The sequence below is a fragment of the Elgaria multicarinata genome, chromosome 5 (genome assembly GCF_023053635.1).
Source record: "Elgaria multicarinata webbii isolate HBS135686 ecotype San Diego chromosome 5, rElgMul1.1.pri, whole genome shotgun sequence".
Lineage (NCBI taxonomy): Eukaryota > Metazoa > Chordata > Lepidosauria > Squamata > Anguidae > Elgaria > Elgaria multicarinata.
This window is the reverse complement of record NC_086175.1, coordinates 43,874,644-43,892,085: the sequence shown is the minus strand read 5'-3', so window position 1 is coordinate 43,892,085 and position 17,442 is coordinate 43,874,644. Positions and strand designations below refer to the sequence as shown.

Below are 17,442 nucleotides of genomic sequence, written 5' to 3'. Positions count from 1 at the left end.
AAACAAAACAGCACCCTACATTTAAGATACAATTGCTTGCTAATATTCACAGAGAAATCTGCCTAGCCTTCAGTTCAGCCATGGAGCCATTCTAGTTCATATGTGTTTACTACACAAACTAATCATCAATATTTCTTTTACTCCTCAAAGATTTATAAAATTTGACAAGAAGTACCTGCGACGACTTCTAATTAGGGAAAGTCAGCCTAAATCAAGTATAGTTTCCTTGTACAAGAAGCTTGAAATAAAACATGCCATTGAGATGGCAGAGAGCGGAATGATAAGCACAGTACCGTCTCTGTCTTCGATCAGGTAAGGAGAGGGGGCATAGAGCAATATCGTTGCCAGTTTATATCTTGGAAGAGTAATGATTTGCCATGCAAAATTTCTGCCTTGAAGTTTGCTTTCCACCCTGCCCAATAATAGGCAAAAGTGCATGTGCAGTATTTTCTACAGTTAGGGCTGGAAGTACTTACATTATATTTTGATAAGATGAAAATATATTTAATTGATTATTGTTGAAAGGCAGATTCTCAGCTAAAGCATATTTAATCAGTTTACAGCCCTACCAACTATTTGAACCAATTCTGCTATGTTCATATTTGAAATAACCTGTGGCTTATCACTGTTCAGGAAAATTGGGGATATTGCTTGGATTCTATTTATTTACTTACATTTTGAACAATTCAAAGAGATGTGCAAAGTTATAGTCAGGGATCGAGGATTTTAAAAATTGAAAGTTAAGGAATTACAGGCATGTTTTTCTCCCTCCGAAATGCTGTTGTATCTCCAAGTGGAAATATAATTCGTAGTATTGCAAGTTACTAAATATTTAGATCTACATTTTATTTTACCTTGCAACAGTGAACTTCAAGAAGAAGAAAAAATAATTCCTTTTTATCCTGGCCAGATGGATAATATAAGAGATATTTTAACAAAGAATCTCTATCAAATACGACAGAGAGTAAGTAGAAAACAGTATTAATGGAACACCCTGTTGTGAATATATCTACTTCCTCAGCTGGTGATGTTTTTTCTCCCCTATTAAAAGCACTGGGATGCCATCCTAAGCAAGCTTACTTGGAAATAATTTCCATTAAAATCAGTGGGACTTGCCTCCAAGCAAATGTATTTAGGATTAGTGAATGAGAAAGCTGATGAATAAACATGGCGAAGGCAAAAAAATATGACAAGTTGTACTTCTGTCTTTGCAAAAATATTAGAGTTTGCAACAGCCTACTGCAGCTTTCCTAACCTAGTACTCTCCAGAGGTTTAGGACCATCTGCCAAAACTGCTGACCACTGATCATGCTGCAGGCAGGGGTTAATTTAGACCATATATGTAAGATGCATTTGAAGTTAAAATAGTTCTGTATTCCAGTTATTCTTAAGAGGACTCTGTAAAGTAGATCATTACGTAAACCAGGGTGGGCAACTTGTGACTCTCCAGATATTTTTTGGTCTACAACTTCCATCAACCCTAGCATATCCAGTGGTGAGGGATGATGGGAGTTGTGTGCCAAAAGTTCTGCAGGGCCACAGGTTGCCCACCTCTTATGTAAACAGAGTGTTGATGCCGACTATGATCATCACATTGCCGATTCTGTTATTTAAGCCAAAATGTTTCTTGTGCTTCAATACAAGCCTGCCCAATATATCCCGCTGCATTTCCCTCCAATCATATATTATTAGAAAATGTCTCAGTGGATAATTTTCTAGTTCATGCTCCTGCTTGCATAGAGACTTGGCTCTTAATGGTGTACATAGTGGCACTGAGACAGGGCCAGCACCAAATTCCAGTGGGCTAGCAGCATAGTACCATCAATGGGCATCATATCTGCCACCAAGGCTGCTGTCAAAGCCACTCACATGATGCCAAAGCAGCCATGCTCACCCATTCCCACATCTGATACAGAGCCTCCTACTTACCCAAGCCATCACCTATTCACCTGCCAAAGCCCACTGCCATCCCCTAAACCAATTGCTCCCTTTGGAAGGGGGTGGCCAATGAGGGCACAGGAGTGGCGAAGAGGCAGTCTTTTTGCTGCTTGTGTGTCCTCATTGGCCAATGGCCACCCTTATCAAAGGTCTGATTGGTTCAGACCACTGCAACTCAAACATAAGGTTAAAACATTTTTTTAATTTTCAAATGGCCCTGCAGTTTGTCTGGCTGGCTGCCACACTTCTTTTTGCCAGCAGGGGCTGGCTGGGCAAATTGTAGGAGGACTGAAATAGGAAGAAGAGGAGCTTCTGCTGCAATCCAGCCTGGGCAGTAGCTGCAGCAGAGGTAGAGCCAGGCGGGGGTAGAGCTAGTCACCCTTTTGAACCTCTGGGCCCTCGGCAGCTGCTCAGTAGTGCTGAGCCTTGATGCTGACCTTGCAATGAGTTGTCTATTTATTCATATTCCGACATTTATATCAGTCCATAACAGGGGAGTTTGAAACTATAATGGAAAAATTACATTTTCAAAAAAGGGAGAAATTTAAACCCCAAAGCAGGGCTTTCCATAAAGACCCCCCCCCCATGTCTTTTGTAGGAATCCAGAGAAGAGTTGGGAATACTGATGGAGAGGCCACAAGCTCCCAACAACTGTCAGTCCTTCAGCTAGTGGGTGAGGCTATTGTATAATATCACTGATCTCCATTACTCCTTGATGAATCTCTTGCTATAGCTATTGACCACTGGCTGCTGGATGGAATCCAGTTCTGTCGTGCCTTGGCCTTTCTTCCAGAGAAACTGCTGATAGTGATGCGGTTCTGCATAGAGGGGATCAGTGATATGTAGCCTAGCTCCTGTTGGACAGGTGCCTTTATGTTCTTTGCTTGGGTCGCTGCATGCTGGAAGGTGAGGGAACCCTTTCAGTGAACAGAGCATGCAAGATGAAGTAGCAGCTTCCCACATTTCTATTGAATGCAATGTGAAGTTCTTTGTTTTTCTATGAGGAAAGGCCGAAAGAACCTATATCTGAGCTGTATCTTGTGCATCAAAGCTCTTCGGGTTGTATAATTATTGTGAATAGTATTGGCATTGGTGAAATGTAAAACTCTTAGTTCTGATATACATAATAATCAAAGAAAGCTGTCAAAAATAACAAATGACTGAACACGCATTAAGTTACACTTAGGTTGCACATCTGTTTTAAATGTTATGCTAGTTTGAGTGTTGTTTGTGAGATTTCTTAGAGCACTGAACTATGGATACATTTTGTGCCTCTGTACCACCCACTGTGCTAATATAGTTTTAGAAATATAGCTGTGGGTTGTTGTTTTTTTTGTTTCAGGCTCCATCATACAACAGATATAGTCTAGCTGAAGACGCAAATGAAAAACAGGCCAAAGAAATTTTAATTCGTCGCCGACACAGCCTGAGGGAGAGCATTAGAAAGAGCAACAGCTTGTCAAGATCGGTACTTGCGTTTCATAATGTATTTTACTATGAAGTGGACTAAGTAATGTATTATATTGTGTTGCTGGAACAACATGGTAAGGCCACTGATAGGTTTTCATTGGGCAGACTGTCAGTAACTATGGTTTCTTTTTCATGAGTGCACAGAGATACCGTACCCTATGAATAAAATTAAGTTAGCCTTTATTAGATAAGGTCTAATAAACCCACATCTAGTGTTGGGAGCCTGGAAGTGATCATTATTTCATTGACAACAGAGCATACTTTTATAGTGTCACATAAAATATGTCTTACCATGTATACTCTGTGCTTAAAAACTCAAAAGCTTTTGCACCAAAGCAATCACATCCTACAGCACAGAAAACTGGATTACATGACTTATATAAACTATGTGAATTAATATTACTTTTATTTGCCTAATTTTGCTAGGGTTATACTTTTACATCATTATTTGCTTCTACCAGCTATGGAGAGGAGCACAAGGAGTAATATAGTGCACTGAAGCCTTATCTGGGCCATAGCTAGACCTAAGGTTTATCCCTGGATTGTCCAGGGGTCAAACCTGTTCATCTAGGTGACACACAGGGGATCCAGTGCTCAGGCAGGGGCGAACCCTGGATGATCCCAGGATAAACCTTAGGTCTAGCTGTGGCCCTGGTCACTGAAAAACATTCTTTAGCTGTTCTTGTTTTCTGAGATTTTATCAAGCTTTGACAGTCTTTGAAATGTAAGAATAAGAAGAAAAATGATTGTGAATAGATCTGGACAGCAAGGGTTTGGAAAAAAGATGAAGTCTTTGGGAAGAAGGTATGAGAAGAAGGTGCTAGCCAGGGGAACTTTGGAGGAGATGGAGGAAAGGAACAGGTGAGACTTGCACAGGAGGTTGCACGCAACAAATATATGTTTGGAAATTTTGAAAGGTTGGCATTTTCTTTACTGGAGATATATATTATTGTCAGAAAAGAAACTGTCAACCTGTCAATATATATATAGGGGAGAGGGGAAGAGACAGACAGAGACAGAGAGAGACAGAAAGACAGAGAACACCATGGAAAAGAAAATCTCACATGAGTGTTGAGTTGCTGCAAGTGCAGGAGGAAGAAGGATCATGTTGTTTGGAAGAAGTCAGAAGGAGCATCCAAGTTATGTATGGTAGAAGAAAGATATGAAGCAGCTTGATGGAAAGGGAAGAGGAAGAGGAACCTAAGGGAACAAAGATAATAGAGCATTTATGAATGAGAGAAGTTTCAAGGAGAGCAGGGGTTCATTGTTTCTGGGTTTGGTTAAAAAGCATTGAGATTTCGATGGCTAGTTTTGATTATCCTTTGATGAGGTGTTCTTGTTGTGTCCTTGGCTACAGTATACATGCCAAAACCTACCTAAGTTAAATAGTATCCCTCCCGCCATCTTAACATTTGTGCTTCTAAGAGTGGCTTTTAACACTATATTTTGTACTTCAGATAGTAGGGATGGTGGTGAAATCCACAATGGATGAGTTCGGATTTCTATGAATCCAAACAGTGAATTTCAGTGGACCGGCTTTTCCCAACACACAGAGATTCCATGGATTTGTGGCCTTTTTTGTTTACTTTCTGGGATATTATGCAATTATAGTTGTAAAAAAATACTTAAAATAATAAAAAAACCACTGGCCAAATATGCATTTCCCTCATAGGCTAAAGCACAAAAAGGCGCAATTTGGGGTGGATGGGAGGACTTGCACATTTTCACAAGTATGTATTTTTGCAAACTTTGAGAAATCAGGAAACTGGAAAAACAACAATGATTCTATCAATGAGCACAGAATTTACAAAATCTGTATATCCCCAAGAGATTTTAGAGTACAAAAGACACAGCTGCCATCTCAGTTGTATATACGCACATATGTATATATTGCCACTTTCTCTTTTAAAACGTGTGGAAGAGGGGCCAGATCCTTCCCTAGCTTTAGCTTCTACCTACTTTAAACCATGGGCCAGCCTCTCCTCTTCACCCTGCCCTTTCCAGGAGTAAGTCTAGGAAAAGGTTACCATTGACTTCAGTGGAAGTCATTCCCCCAAGCCTAATTGTAATTTGGGGGTGATTTGGCTGGTTAATCCATCTCTCCCCTCTTCATGCACTGTGAAATTACTCCCCCCCCCCAATTTCTCCCTGGTCTGCAATTAAACTTGGAAAAAGCCTGCTATTGAAGCCAATTGAAACCTTTTTCGAAGCCTAATTGCAACAGCAGGAGAGATAACTTCCTGTTAGCCAGTCTCAGAAGCACAACTGTTAGGTTGGTGGGAGGGATATTATTTAACTTAGGTAGGCTTTGGCATGTATACTGTAGCCAAGAACACCTCATCAAAGGAAATTCTGATGTGTGAGAATAGGCGTGTGTTAATTAAATAATTAAAACGCATATCCTGCCGTATATCACAAGGATGTCAGGGCGGCGTACAGATAAAATCATACATATGAAATAGTACAATAAATATACAATTCTAAAACAGATTAAACCATTAATATATTAAAACCAATATGAAATTTTAAAACAGTAAAAATCCAATTAAAACAAGACAGTGTGCAAGTTTGGTGGATTTAGCCATCACAGAGTTTGTTAAAAAGCCGCGTCTTAACATGGTGCTGAAATGAAGCCAGTGCTGGCACCAGTCAGGCCTCCAGGGGGAGGGCATCCCATAGCCGGGCTGCCACTTCAGAGAAAGCCCTCTCTCATGTCCCACCATAGCGGATATCTCGTGTTGGTGGGGCATGGAGAAGGGCTTCTCCAACAGATCTCAGGTCTTGGGCAGGCAGATATGTGCATTATGGTTCTCTCTCTGTGTGTATGTGTATAAATGGTAGGGATGTGCTCCGCTCCGATTAGGAGCGTAGAAGCAGTAGCGGATTGGCCTGCTCCGCCTTACCCAGAGGCGGAGTAGGAGCGGACCGCGGACCCCCTAGAAGCAAGGCGAAGAGAAGCGACCATTTTTCGGAGCTCCGAGTTCAGGCGGAGCGCTCCGGTCGCCATCTTGAAAACATTTCGCCATAGGATTGCATTGCGGCAAATAATCGCGCATAACTACGTTGTTTTTGAAGCTATCGTTCTGGAAATTCTTGTGCACAGAGAGTCGTGGATGGGGGTCATTTTGAGACCACTCTCAACTTTCTGCATCGTACGGGTCGCGGGCTATATTTTTGTGAAAATCGGGTCAACCGCGCGGCTCAAACTGCGTTTTCAGCTTTTCGCCCATAGGATTGCATTGAGGGAAAGAATCGGGGATAACTGGGGGGGGGGTTTAAGCTATCGTTCTGGAAATTCTTGTGCACAGAGAGTCGTGGATGGGGGTCATTTTGAGACCACTCTCAACTTTCTGCATCGTACGGGTCGCGGGCTAGACGTTTTTAAAAAATCGGCGGGAAAAATACCTTTTTCAAAGGGCTGAGGGGCAGAGTCAGCTCCCGGTCATGATGATCCCAAAGTTGGAGGAGGGCATAGGCAAAACAGGTAACTTGGGATTCTGTGAAACTTCTCTTTCTTCATCTGAACGGGCTTTTCCCCGTGTTTTTTAACACAGTAGCCCCACCAAATGCACAAACACAACCTGAAATCATATACTAAGCCAAGAATAAGAGATAGAAACACAGCACTGCTCCCCACCCTAACCTTGGGGAACAACTGAATCGATGTGGTGCAAGGGGATGAGCTCCCCTAGGGCATCTCATCGTGGACGTGCCCCCACTCTCTCCTGCACTGGAAGGCCATTAGAGCCTTCCAAAGAGAGTAAAACGGTGGAGCAATGCCTATCATGAGTTGAAGTGAATGGTCACTTTTCAGTGGTGGAGCAATGCCTGTTCTGAGTCGAAGTGAGCGTTTTACTTCTTCTCAGAGCTGTGGCTGTCAGTGTCTTGAACTGGCAGCTACTTCCCCCTCCCCCGGGCACGTCCCCCTATTGCTGGTAAAAGACAGATATAGCCTTTTAAAAAAAGTTCTTCTTGTTGTTTATTGAGCAACACTGCTGCTTTTAATTCCACCCCTCCTTTGTTTATTGATTGATTGATTCCATTTTATATGCATTACTGGCTTATCCTTGGCTCACTTCCTTATGCCCCCAGAAATGCCAGCTGCATGCCTGCCTGCCTTCCCTCCCTCCTCCCCTGCCCACCTCGCAGGGATGTTGTGTGTGGGGTGCCCGATTTTCAAAAATTCGCCAAAAATCAGGGGATGATGGGATTGCTTTGAAACTTGGCATGCGTGTGTATATCCCCATGAGGTGTCATGGTGCCAAACATGAGGTTTCTAACTTGAACAGAAAAAAAGTTGTATAATTTTTTAGCTTTCAATGCAAGCCTATGGGGGGGGGGAAACGGAGCTCCGGATCCGGAGCTCCGGGCGGAGCGGAGCGGAAGTGGGCGGAGCGGGGGCGGGGCGGAGCGGCCCGATCCGGAAAATGGCGGATCTGCAAGTGAAGCGAAGCGGGGGGTCTGTGCACACCCCTAATAAATGGGTGTGTTATATGTGAAAGTGTGTGTGAATGAAATGGTATGTGGCTGTATGTAAGAATATGTGTGCACTGTTTGTGGATGAGTATGAAATGAACATTTTGTGTGTTTGTGTAGTGGCCCTGCCAACTTCCACTTTGATCTGCCCATCTCTGGCATGTGCTCCATGCAAGGTTCCCTGGAAAGGAATGTGACCCTCAGGCCGAAAAGGTTTTCCCACCTGTTTTTAAAGGGAAATCTAACACATCCTTATAACACGTATTTTATACTTTTGTATCTGTACTCAAATACGGAATGTTCCATGAGAGGCTGCACTAAATCTCATCATGCATATATTTCACTTTGCTTGTGTGTAACACATTTTATGCTTATTTCTGCAGGTGGCCACCAAAGCACCACGTTACCTATCACTACCTAAAAACACTAAACTAGCTGAGAAAGTACGGAAAAGAAATCAGTCTTCTTTCAAAGGTAATACAGTTTTGGAATATAAAGAAGGGTGAATTATTCAGCAGTTTTTACTACTCTCATTACCTGGGAAAGGAACAAGAATTGCAGTTAGGGTGTTGGGCAGGTTTCTAGAGAAATCTGTGCCCACCATACAGATAGACTCATTTATTTTATATGCAGCATATGTCAAGGATGTATATATGTGAGATGTGAGATACCCGGGAATTATATTTGTGTACTTGAGTATGAAATTGTATATTTGTTGTATGTTTTGTGTATTGTTACCAAGGAGCTTAGTCTCATTGCCCTCTCAGGCATACCCCTTAGTGCTTCCACTTCACTTTATTTATTTATTTATTTATTTATTTATTTATTTATTACATTTCTATACCGCCCAATAGCTGGAGCTCTCTGGGCGGTTCACAAAAATTTAAACCATTCAAAGTATAAAACAACAGTATAAAACCATAATATAAAATACAATATAAAATACTTTCTGCGAGACTGTGCAAAGCAAATGTTTATGCACAGGACGTGGGCAGTCGCATACACTAAGCTATTCTTTTTTGACAGATAGAATGTCTTACCCTCAATACCTAAAGAGCTGTGAGAACTTTGGATATATGCAAATGCCACAGTCTATAGTTAACTCCTAGTGCATATAAGCTACATTTGTGGCATCCTTTTATTTGACCAATGAGATCCCTGGCCAGGGTAAAGCACTGCTGGGGCGGGATTTTACCCCCTGTCCATGCTGTGTATTGAATCCAACTGAACTGGCAGTTTATTCTTACTTCAATGGTGGTGATGGGACAGCTTCCTCCCCCATACTTTGGGGGTGGGGAGCAGGCTAGGAGCAGGTTAACTTAGAGAACCAATGAGAAATGGTGGGGGCTGCTGCTCTGCCCCCATGATCTGCTACTTAAGGCAGCTGTCTGATAGAGCTGCTCTGAGGTAAAGCACCGTGCCAAAAAGTACAGTCCCTGCTGATGAACTGATTAGTAGTCATTAGCATTAGTAAAGCTTCAGGATCTCCACTGAAAGCTTGCACACAGAACTCCCATTTACACGGGAGAGAACCAGCTCAACTTGGACCTCCTTTAGCACACAGCACCCTTGCGAAACAGCAAGTATGACTTAGTTCGTCTTTTGTCCCTTTTGTTCTAGGGAGAACTCTCCCTCACATAAACAAGTCTTTTAAGAGTCTAGTTCAGAAGTTTATTAGGCTGGTTCATTCTTGGTGCTTCTCCCTCAAAGCTGCCAGGATTTCTTCATTCCATGACACCTTTCCTCTTCCTCAGTCCCCTAGGACTTATCCCCTCCATTATTTTTATTTTGCTACGGTTTAAGCAAGGGCTCAGAGGAAGTTATCAGCATGTTTTTACCTGTACAGTCCACCTTTGCTTGTTGTCATTGACATTCCACAGTTTTGCAAGACCTGAGGGTATTACTAGGATTCTCCTTTCCAGGTAGCTGTTTTCCTGGATTTTTGTAGGTAATGGTTAGCAGCCTACCAAGTAAGACCAAAGGTTTGGTCTTGCATTGCATGACTCCCTACTTCTGTGTACGAAACAGTCTCCCAATCCACAACAGGCTCTTGAGAACCAACCCCATTGTACCACCCTCACATTGGAGGACATAATATTGTATCCTAGATTTCTCTTTCTCTTTAATTCCATTCTCTACCTCTCTTCCCTGTCCTGTGCACATTATCTGTGCACTGCATCGGGCCGAATCTGAAGCGAGGTGGGCTGATTCCGCCCAAATTTGGTCAGCACTGGGTTGGCCCGAGGTGCCCTGAGGCCAAAGCAGATTGGCACCAAAGCCTCAGTGTGCGTCGGTCTGATTCAGGGCAGTGCAGGGTTACTTAACCTTAATGCATTCCCTTAACCATTTTGTAGTTAATCAGCATGGTTTAGCATGTTGTCTGAACCAGGCCATTGTAGTACTATGCCCAGATCCAGTGAGCTACTTTAGGCACATTCTAGGATTTGAGTCTGCCCAATGCCCCCCCCTTTTTTATTGTTGAACTGTAGATTCCAGTGCCTTAAGTTACTTTTGAAAGTCTCCTTTTTCCAAAGCAGTTTGTCAAGCAGTATAGGAGGTAGCTGTTTAAAGAACCACAAACCTCAAATTCCCTGGGCGTGTGGAACTAATTGTGAGATTCTTTGAATCTCAGCCATTGATTCCTGCTAATATGAGTTTCCAGTACCATTGCTATGTGTATTACCTGTGCTTTTCATATTCTCTGCTTCAACTAGAACATGTGTTAACGTGGTGTTTGAAAGAATAAAATTGTAAAACATATGAAACTGCCTCTTGAACTTCAAGTTCAAACAAGTGGCAGCTATGAACCTTCCTTCTTTGGTATGGTTGGTAGTGTGACCAGTGCACTTAATCAGGTGTTGACCAGATTCCTGGTCATGTCACTCAGTTGAATCCAGATTCAGTCATACTTGGAGTAGACCAATTTATACCAATGGGACATTGCCATACTTAGACTAAATCTGAATGCAACCCAACTTCTCTTCTGTAAATTTTAAGGCCCTGCTGTTAGTTACCTGCCTTTTGTAAAAGCCTCTTTTGATCTGAAAAGTGCTGTGTAAGAACCAAATAAATTCATGACCTGTTCTAGTATTCCATCTTCCCTCTTGAGTAGCAAAACAATGACATCGTTGTTGACATTTATCAGGCAACTATCATTTCCCAAGCCTTAACATTTTCTCGCTCTGTGTTTTATATTTTGGTGTAACTATGGCATTGGTTGTACTATTTATTTTTTGTTGCTTTGGCATTTATTTAAAAGTAAATTAACACTCAGGTTCCAAAGGAGTAGATGGTTTTATAGTCACAATTGGCTCACACTAGGATGCTGTTGCAACAACTTTGAGGCTGTTTGCTCTCCAGGAAAGTAGAATGCACTAGACAGTGTGGGACGGAATAATTAATTTGGCAGAGAAGACATTTTTTTCACTCAAGAGTTCCTAGTTCCGGAACTTTATTTGGAAATGAAGTAAGCCTACTTTAGGTCCACTGATATACAACAGAGTCATATTCTGGGAGATATAGTATGAATATCTTTTCTCATTACCATAAATAGGAAAAGTTTGTCACTTTTCAGGTAGTATAAGCAGCTTTTGCGTAGTCAGCAGGCACAACACAAGCAAAGTATTGTGTATACTCACTACACAAGTGTGGAAAACTGTGGCCCAAGTTCCAAAGTTAATTTTATGGGTGACTTTTCCATCATTTTCCTGTACTGAGCCTGATTGTACCCTCATGGGGTAAGACCTAGTGTCAGGATGCACTTCTATCTTCCTCGAGCCCCTCCCTGCTGTGGCAAATCCCAAATATCTTATCATGGGGTGGGGGTCACATCTCAAAATTTTACCATGAAAAAATGATGCTCGGTACAAAAAGAGACCAGTGTGTTAAACAATGACAAGCAGACTGCCACTGGTGATAAAATTACCCAGGCCGACTTATAGTAATCACGTAACGTATTAGCTGTATTTGGGCACTCTCATACACACAATTAATAACTGGGCAAAGGAGGGGGGGCCTGTGTCTATGGGAGACTCACAGTGTAGAGGGAAGCCTGATGTGCATGTGTAGCTTCCCCCTATGATATACAACCCTGAGTGCACCAGTGGGCACAGTCCTGCTCTACCCTTCATGAAATTCTCGTAGGTCAGAAAATCATTGTACTTCCATGTATTTGGCATTCTGAGAACTTTGTTTTAACTTTTGCATGTATACACATTAATATATAACAATTTTATAAATTTACAGTAAGTGACAGCAGTGATTCTGAATCTGATCATACTACAGTGCTGAATTTAAAATCACAAGCAGGAAAAATTTTGAGAGACCAGAGACTTCGACAGCAACAGTGTAGAATTGAATGGAAGAATGAAGTGGGCAGTGATAACAGAGAGCCAGTGAGCCACCCTCAGGCTGCCAGGGGCCCTCAGGCTGCCAGGGGCTTCAGGCAACCACTGTTGCCAAGACCAGTGTTTGGCACAGTGCGCGAAGAAGATTCAACTGAAGACGACAGATCAACCAAGCCAGTACCACCCCCTCGGTTAGTCCGGCAGGCATCAAAAGCAGACAGGCCTAGAGATAAATCTGACAATAAGCCATATTAAAAACTACAAAACCGAGCAATTAACAATCAACAACAGATGTAGTAAACTGTAACCAGGCAGCTGGATCCATTTAAAGGCATGGTTGTAGGTACTGGAGTAATCATGCCCTTTCACTAAGTGGAGTGAAACCCTTGCCTGCAATGGAACCAAACGATGCAACTGCTTTATTTTACAATTGTTGTCATATTTCTACAATGATGGAAAGCGTTATCAATTATGTATGTTGTATTTTATGTATTTGTCAATGGCAGGTTTTAAATATGAGTTGCACTGAAACATTGCACAACACACCTCTTTTTAAAGCACTTGCGAGAATTAATTCATAGAATCATAGAATAGTAGAGTTGGAAGGAGCCTATAAGGCCATCAAGTCCAACCCCCTGCTCTGCAAACAATTCTGTTAAAGGTTCCTGATGTACTGAAACTAAGTTAGGTGTGGCAAACTGTGAAGCTTCATTAAAGTAGAAGAAAGAGGCTGCAGTTAAACACACACACAACACTGTGAAATACCTTGAACAGTGCAATCCTATATATACATATCTACTCAGAAGTAAGTCCCATTGAATTCAATGGGACCCACTCCAAGGTCACTGGATGTAGTGGATTTCACCATTAGTCAGGGCTACACAACATGTTACCCATCAATCCAAATGCAATCCACCCATTACACCCTACCAGGTGCTTGAAGAGTGGCTCACTTACTTTTAAAGTCCATCGTACATTTTTACCACCACAACAAATTGTCTGAATTAGATCGGTACCTCTTCATACAATCAGATAAACACATGGGTGTGATTTGGGCACCCAACTGATGCACTATTTCTGTATATGTGACAGCCTTTACTGTATTAATCTGGCCCAAATTCTAAACTTTTGTAAAGATGTAAATATTATATTAAAGCTTTTAGTTCTATAATGTTATGCTTCTTACTACAAGAGGTAAATGGTACTAGAATTATTTATTAAAATGTATTAAATATTTTTAAATCACCTTTCAGTCTCCAAAGGCCCCCAAGGCAATATACAATTTTCAAAATAATACAAATCGAAACCACCAATTAAAAGCAGAACAGAAGTCTTAACCCCCCCCCCAAAAAAAAACAAATCTGAATGTGCTGCTTTCCTATATTGTTTAGAATACCCATGTCTACCTGATCATTTCTTCTCATTGTACTTGGCTTGTCACATGAAAGGAAGAAAATAATTTATAAATATATATTTAAAAGTCTGTTTCTGGAGCCTGTTGTCATTTTTTCTCATTACTTTAACTTGAAAATGTAAGATCAGTAAATGAGCTAATGCACCAGAGCCAGAATTTATTCAATTGAATACTCCCACAGTGAGTGCTTGTCAGTTCAAAATGGTATCAGTTATGGCCTTTTTAACATGAAAAAACATAATGCTCTCATTAAAAGATAGGGGTTATATTTGTTGGAAGGCAGAGTTTTAAATGAATTAGTATTTGCCTGGTAAATAAAGCCATGCTACAGAATTGCCAACTGTGAAATAAAGCACCCAAACATGGGATTGTGTTATATTATGATTTTGACTACCTTTGCCCAAGCATTTGGAATCTCTTAATTCTTGGTGTTCTTGCTTCATGCTGAAATGCTTTCTTTCCTTGATAGGAAGATTCCTGATATTTTGAGAACAAGACTGAAAGAAAGCAATGGCTAGCCTCTAGTGCCATCTGTTGGAAAATTTATAAACTACCTGAGTGCAACAACTTTCCTTTCTTTTTTTAAATATAATGAACTCTGCTCTTGCTAACTTAGCACACTCTGTTATACAAAATATCAATAAGCAGCTAATGGTATTAGCTTTTGTATAGATCCAGGATCATGAACCATTAAAATCTCTGTATTTCTATGAGACAAAATGAGGCTGTGATCTTATACATATTTACCTAGGAATAAGACCCACCCACTGAACACAATGGGACTTCTCAATAGATATACGTAAGACTGCACAATAACAATACTTTATTTGTTCTCTAATATGTAAGGAAATGAACTAAGATATTAGACACAATGACAAAGTGAAGATGGGGGATGCTGGGAGCATACCTGGTTGGGGAAAGCTGGGCCACCAATTTCTATTCAAGCAAGAACACCAACGACGGAAGATCAGCCTGGTTGAAGTGCATTTAAATGCCTACTTATAGCTAACCACCTCGTTTTGGCCTTAAAAAAAACCCGATTTCTCTCTTCTTCCTTCTCCTGCACTTCCCTTCCCCTGTATGTCTTGCCTCATGGCAGGTCCTCTCTCTCTCTGTGTAAAGCACTTGGGAGGCAATAATTATCTGAAAAGCGGGATTAAAATGTAGTAAATCAATAATAAATACTTAACTAAGACAAGTTAAAAAGCCCTGAGGATCATTTGCTGATCCCACCCCCTACACAGGCAGAAGCAACCTGGGTCCTACTGTCTTGCTTCACTTTGACTCTTACTTTTGGCAGGGGCCCACTTTTCCAGTGATACAAGAAGTGCCAGGTGACTTATCACTATAATGGCCCACAAAGCCCTAAATTGATGTAGTATTCTTCAAGGGATTCTGGGCAATTACACTGGTGGACACCCAGTGCTTATCATTCATGCAACTACCACCAGCACTGTTGCTGCCATCTTGTACCAGTAGGCCCACCCACCATGATACGGTTAGAATGCTGATGGTTCCTTTATACCTACAGTAAGCCTTGATCTCAGGGCAGATTCAAATGTTCTAGCCTCCCAGCTGCTGAAAACAGTTCTACATATTTATCCTCCATCGAGCAAGTGGAACATTTTAAAGGCCTTTACTGTATGAAGTCACTTCAAAGCATGCCAGCAATTATTTGGGATGTTTGGGAGTGGTGTAGAGAAACTAAAGGTCACTGGTGCCGCTAGGGCCTGACTTGGTGACCAATGGAAACTATGGAAGATGTCTTGAGACTAGAAAACGAGTCTGCAAGAGAAAAATTAAACTGATATATCATTCATGACTGAGAAGGAAGTACACAGGACAATGCGTACCAGTTGAGCACCTGTCAAATATCTGTCATATTTTAAAAGGCTTGGATGAATTCTCATCTAGTCATGACTAATTGGCTAGAATATATTGCTAAAAATAGTGATGGCAATGTTATTAGGAATGGGGGTAAACAAACAGTTCAGAAGATGAGACATCATGAGGCAAGGCCAAACCATACTGAAGTTAGGGCTTGGATCATAATGGCTCTTCATCATACCCTGGAACCAGCACTTCCATAATTTACTCTGGTGAAAAGGAAAGGGAAACTTAATTAGATAGTTTTGATCAAAAATTCTGCCGATGAGAGGATCAAAACTGCTGTGGAGAGATTCAGCATTAGCAGAGGCCTCCTCTTTAATGCCCTGTGGAATGTGCACTGATGTTGGGAAATCTGCAGAATGGGAGTTCCTACTATCTGCTTAATGGGTAAAACTGGATGCATTGGCAACACCCTTTCCCATGCTCCCTGATGGCAATGGGATACTCCCAATGAGTGCTGTCCAGGCCTTAAAAGATAAATCCACTGCCATTGCTAAAGCCTACCTCACCAGTCCTTGCTGCTGTTACCCTCCACCAGGGTAAATTTTGGGAAACTGAGAGGAGAACTGGGGTGGTGGTGTCTGGCACAGACAGCAGTAGATAATAGTTCAGTGCAGCTGCAAACATGTTGCCTATAACTATTAATGGGTGGTATCTCATGAAACAAAAAAAATACTTTTACTCATTAACATTGAACATAACGAATGAGAGAGGACACCAGCATTGCCTGCTGATGTTACTTGGTGTTGTTTTCAGGTCTGGATATCCAAACTTGTTTTCAATTGTAGTGTAACTGCTTGGAATTATGATACTTCAAGAGCCAGTATCTGTATTTAAAAAGAAGGACAGTTGAACTATTAAATGCGCTGTAACAAGGAATTCAGTGTAGCAAAGAATTTTGATGTTTCCAAAGGGGAATTAGATATCAGTAGAAAACGATATCAGTAATTGCCAGTTGATTATGACAAACTCTGCTGCCACCTGCCACCATTTTGTGACTGGTGGGTTTCAGTCATTTTCAGTTCTCTCAAGTGGGCCCTGCAGTTAGAAAGTTTTTGAACTTCTGATATAGGGCACATGCTTAAGAGTTAAGTCAAGACACCAAATGTTTTGCTGGCTTATTTCAACAGCAACACACTTTTCTGATTTAAGTATGTAACAAGGATGGTTCAGATTTTGGAATACAATGCATACTATGCATATTCTAGGTGGAACAGATGATAGTAACTAAACATGCAGAAAAATGTAGGATTTTTTTTCCTTTTTACTTCCCACCATCAAGACTGTAGTGCAATTTTAAGAACTGTAGCTTTGTAAAGAATAATTCAAAATAATTCAAAACTATTTCAAGCTGCCTTAAAACAAAGAAAAATGCATCTCTGAGACCCTCTTTTATAGTCTACCTCTGCCCTGAATACGCCATAGATATGTCAAAATACTTCCATAATATTTATTCTGCTACATAAGTAACTTTCAGAGTTTCAAAGAAACATAGCGGAGCACAATTTTGGATTATAAGCAGGTAAATGGCCTATTTCATTTTAAGGCTGCCACTGTATGAATAAGCTTCACTAAGCTCTGTAGGAGTTACTTACAAGTAAACATGGATAAGAACAGAATAAACCTGCCTTACACCCTGATCCTAACTATTCTAAATTGAGAAAGGGCCTAACTATTTGTTAAAAGCAAATGCATGCTTAGTTGTTACGTAAACTTTTATTTGTTTAACCCACGAATAATGCAATGTCTCCGGGTTCGTATGTCACAAAGTAACATATGATCGGGGCAATTAGAGGTTGCACATTCATATTGGAAATAGCTTAATTAACCCAGAATTTGCCAGCTTTACATATGAATGGGCCCAACATGTTTGTGCAACATCAAAAGGAACTGTAGGAAGCTGTGTCC

At 41.1% G+C, this 17,442-nt stretch overlaps 1 protein-coding gene across 1 annotated transcript in view; it reads left to right on the top strand.

Annotated features, from left to right (window-relative positions):
* Window positions 1–12,799, top strand: part of SLC9A2 (solute carrier family 9 member A2) — a 39,436-nt gene extending 26,637 nt beyond the window's left edge. Inside the window, exons 8-12 of the mRNA XM_063127485.1 lie at window positions 151–312; window positions 865–964; window positions 3,281–3,406; window positions 8,268–8,358; window positions 12,130–12,799. Of these exons, the coding sequence (XP_062983555.1) occupies window positions 151–312; window positions 865–964; window positions 3,281–3,406; window positions 8,268–8,358; window positions 12,130–12,485 (835 nt within the window). The 3' untranslated portion in view covers window positions 12,486–12,799. The remainder of the gene's footprint in view (window positions 1–150; window positions 313–864; window positions 965–3,280; window positions 3,407–8,267; window positions 8,359–12,129) is intronic.
* Window positions 12,800–17,442: the final 4,643 nt, after the last annotated feature.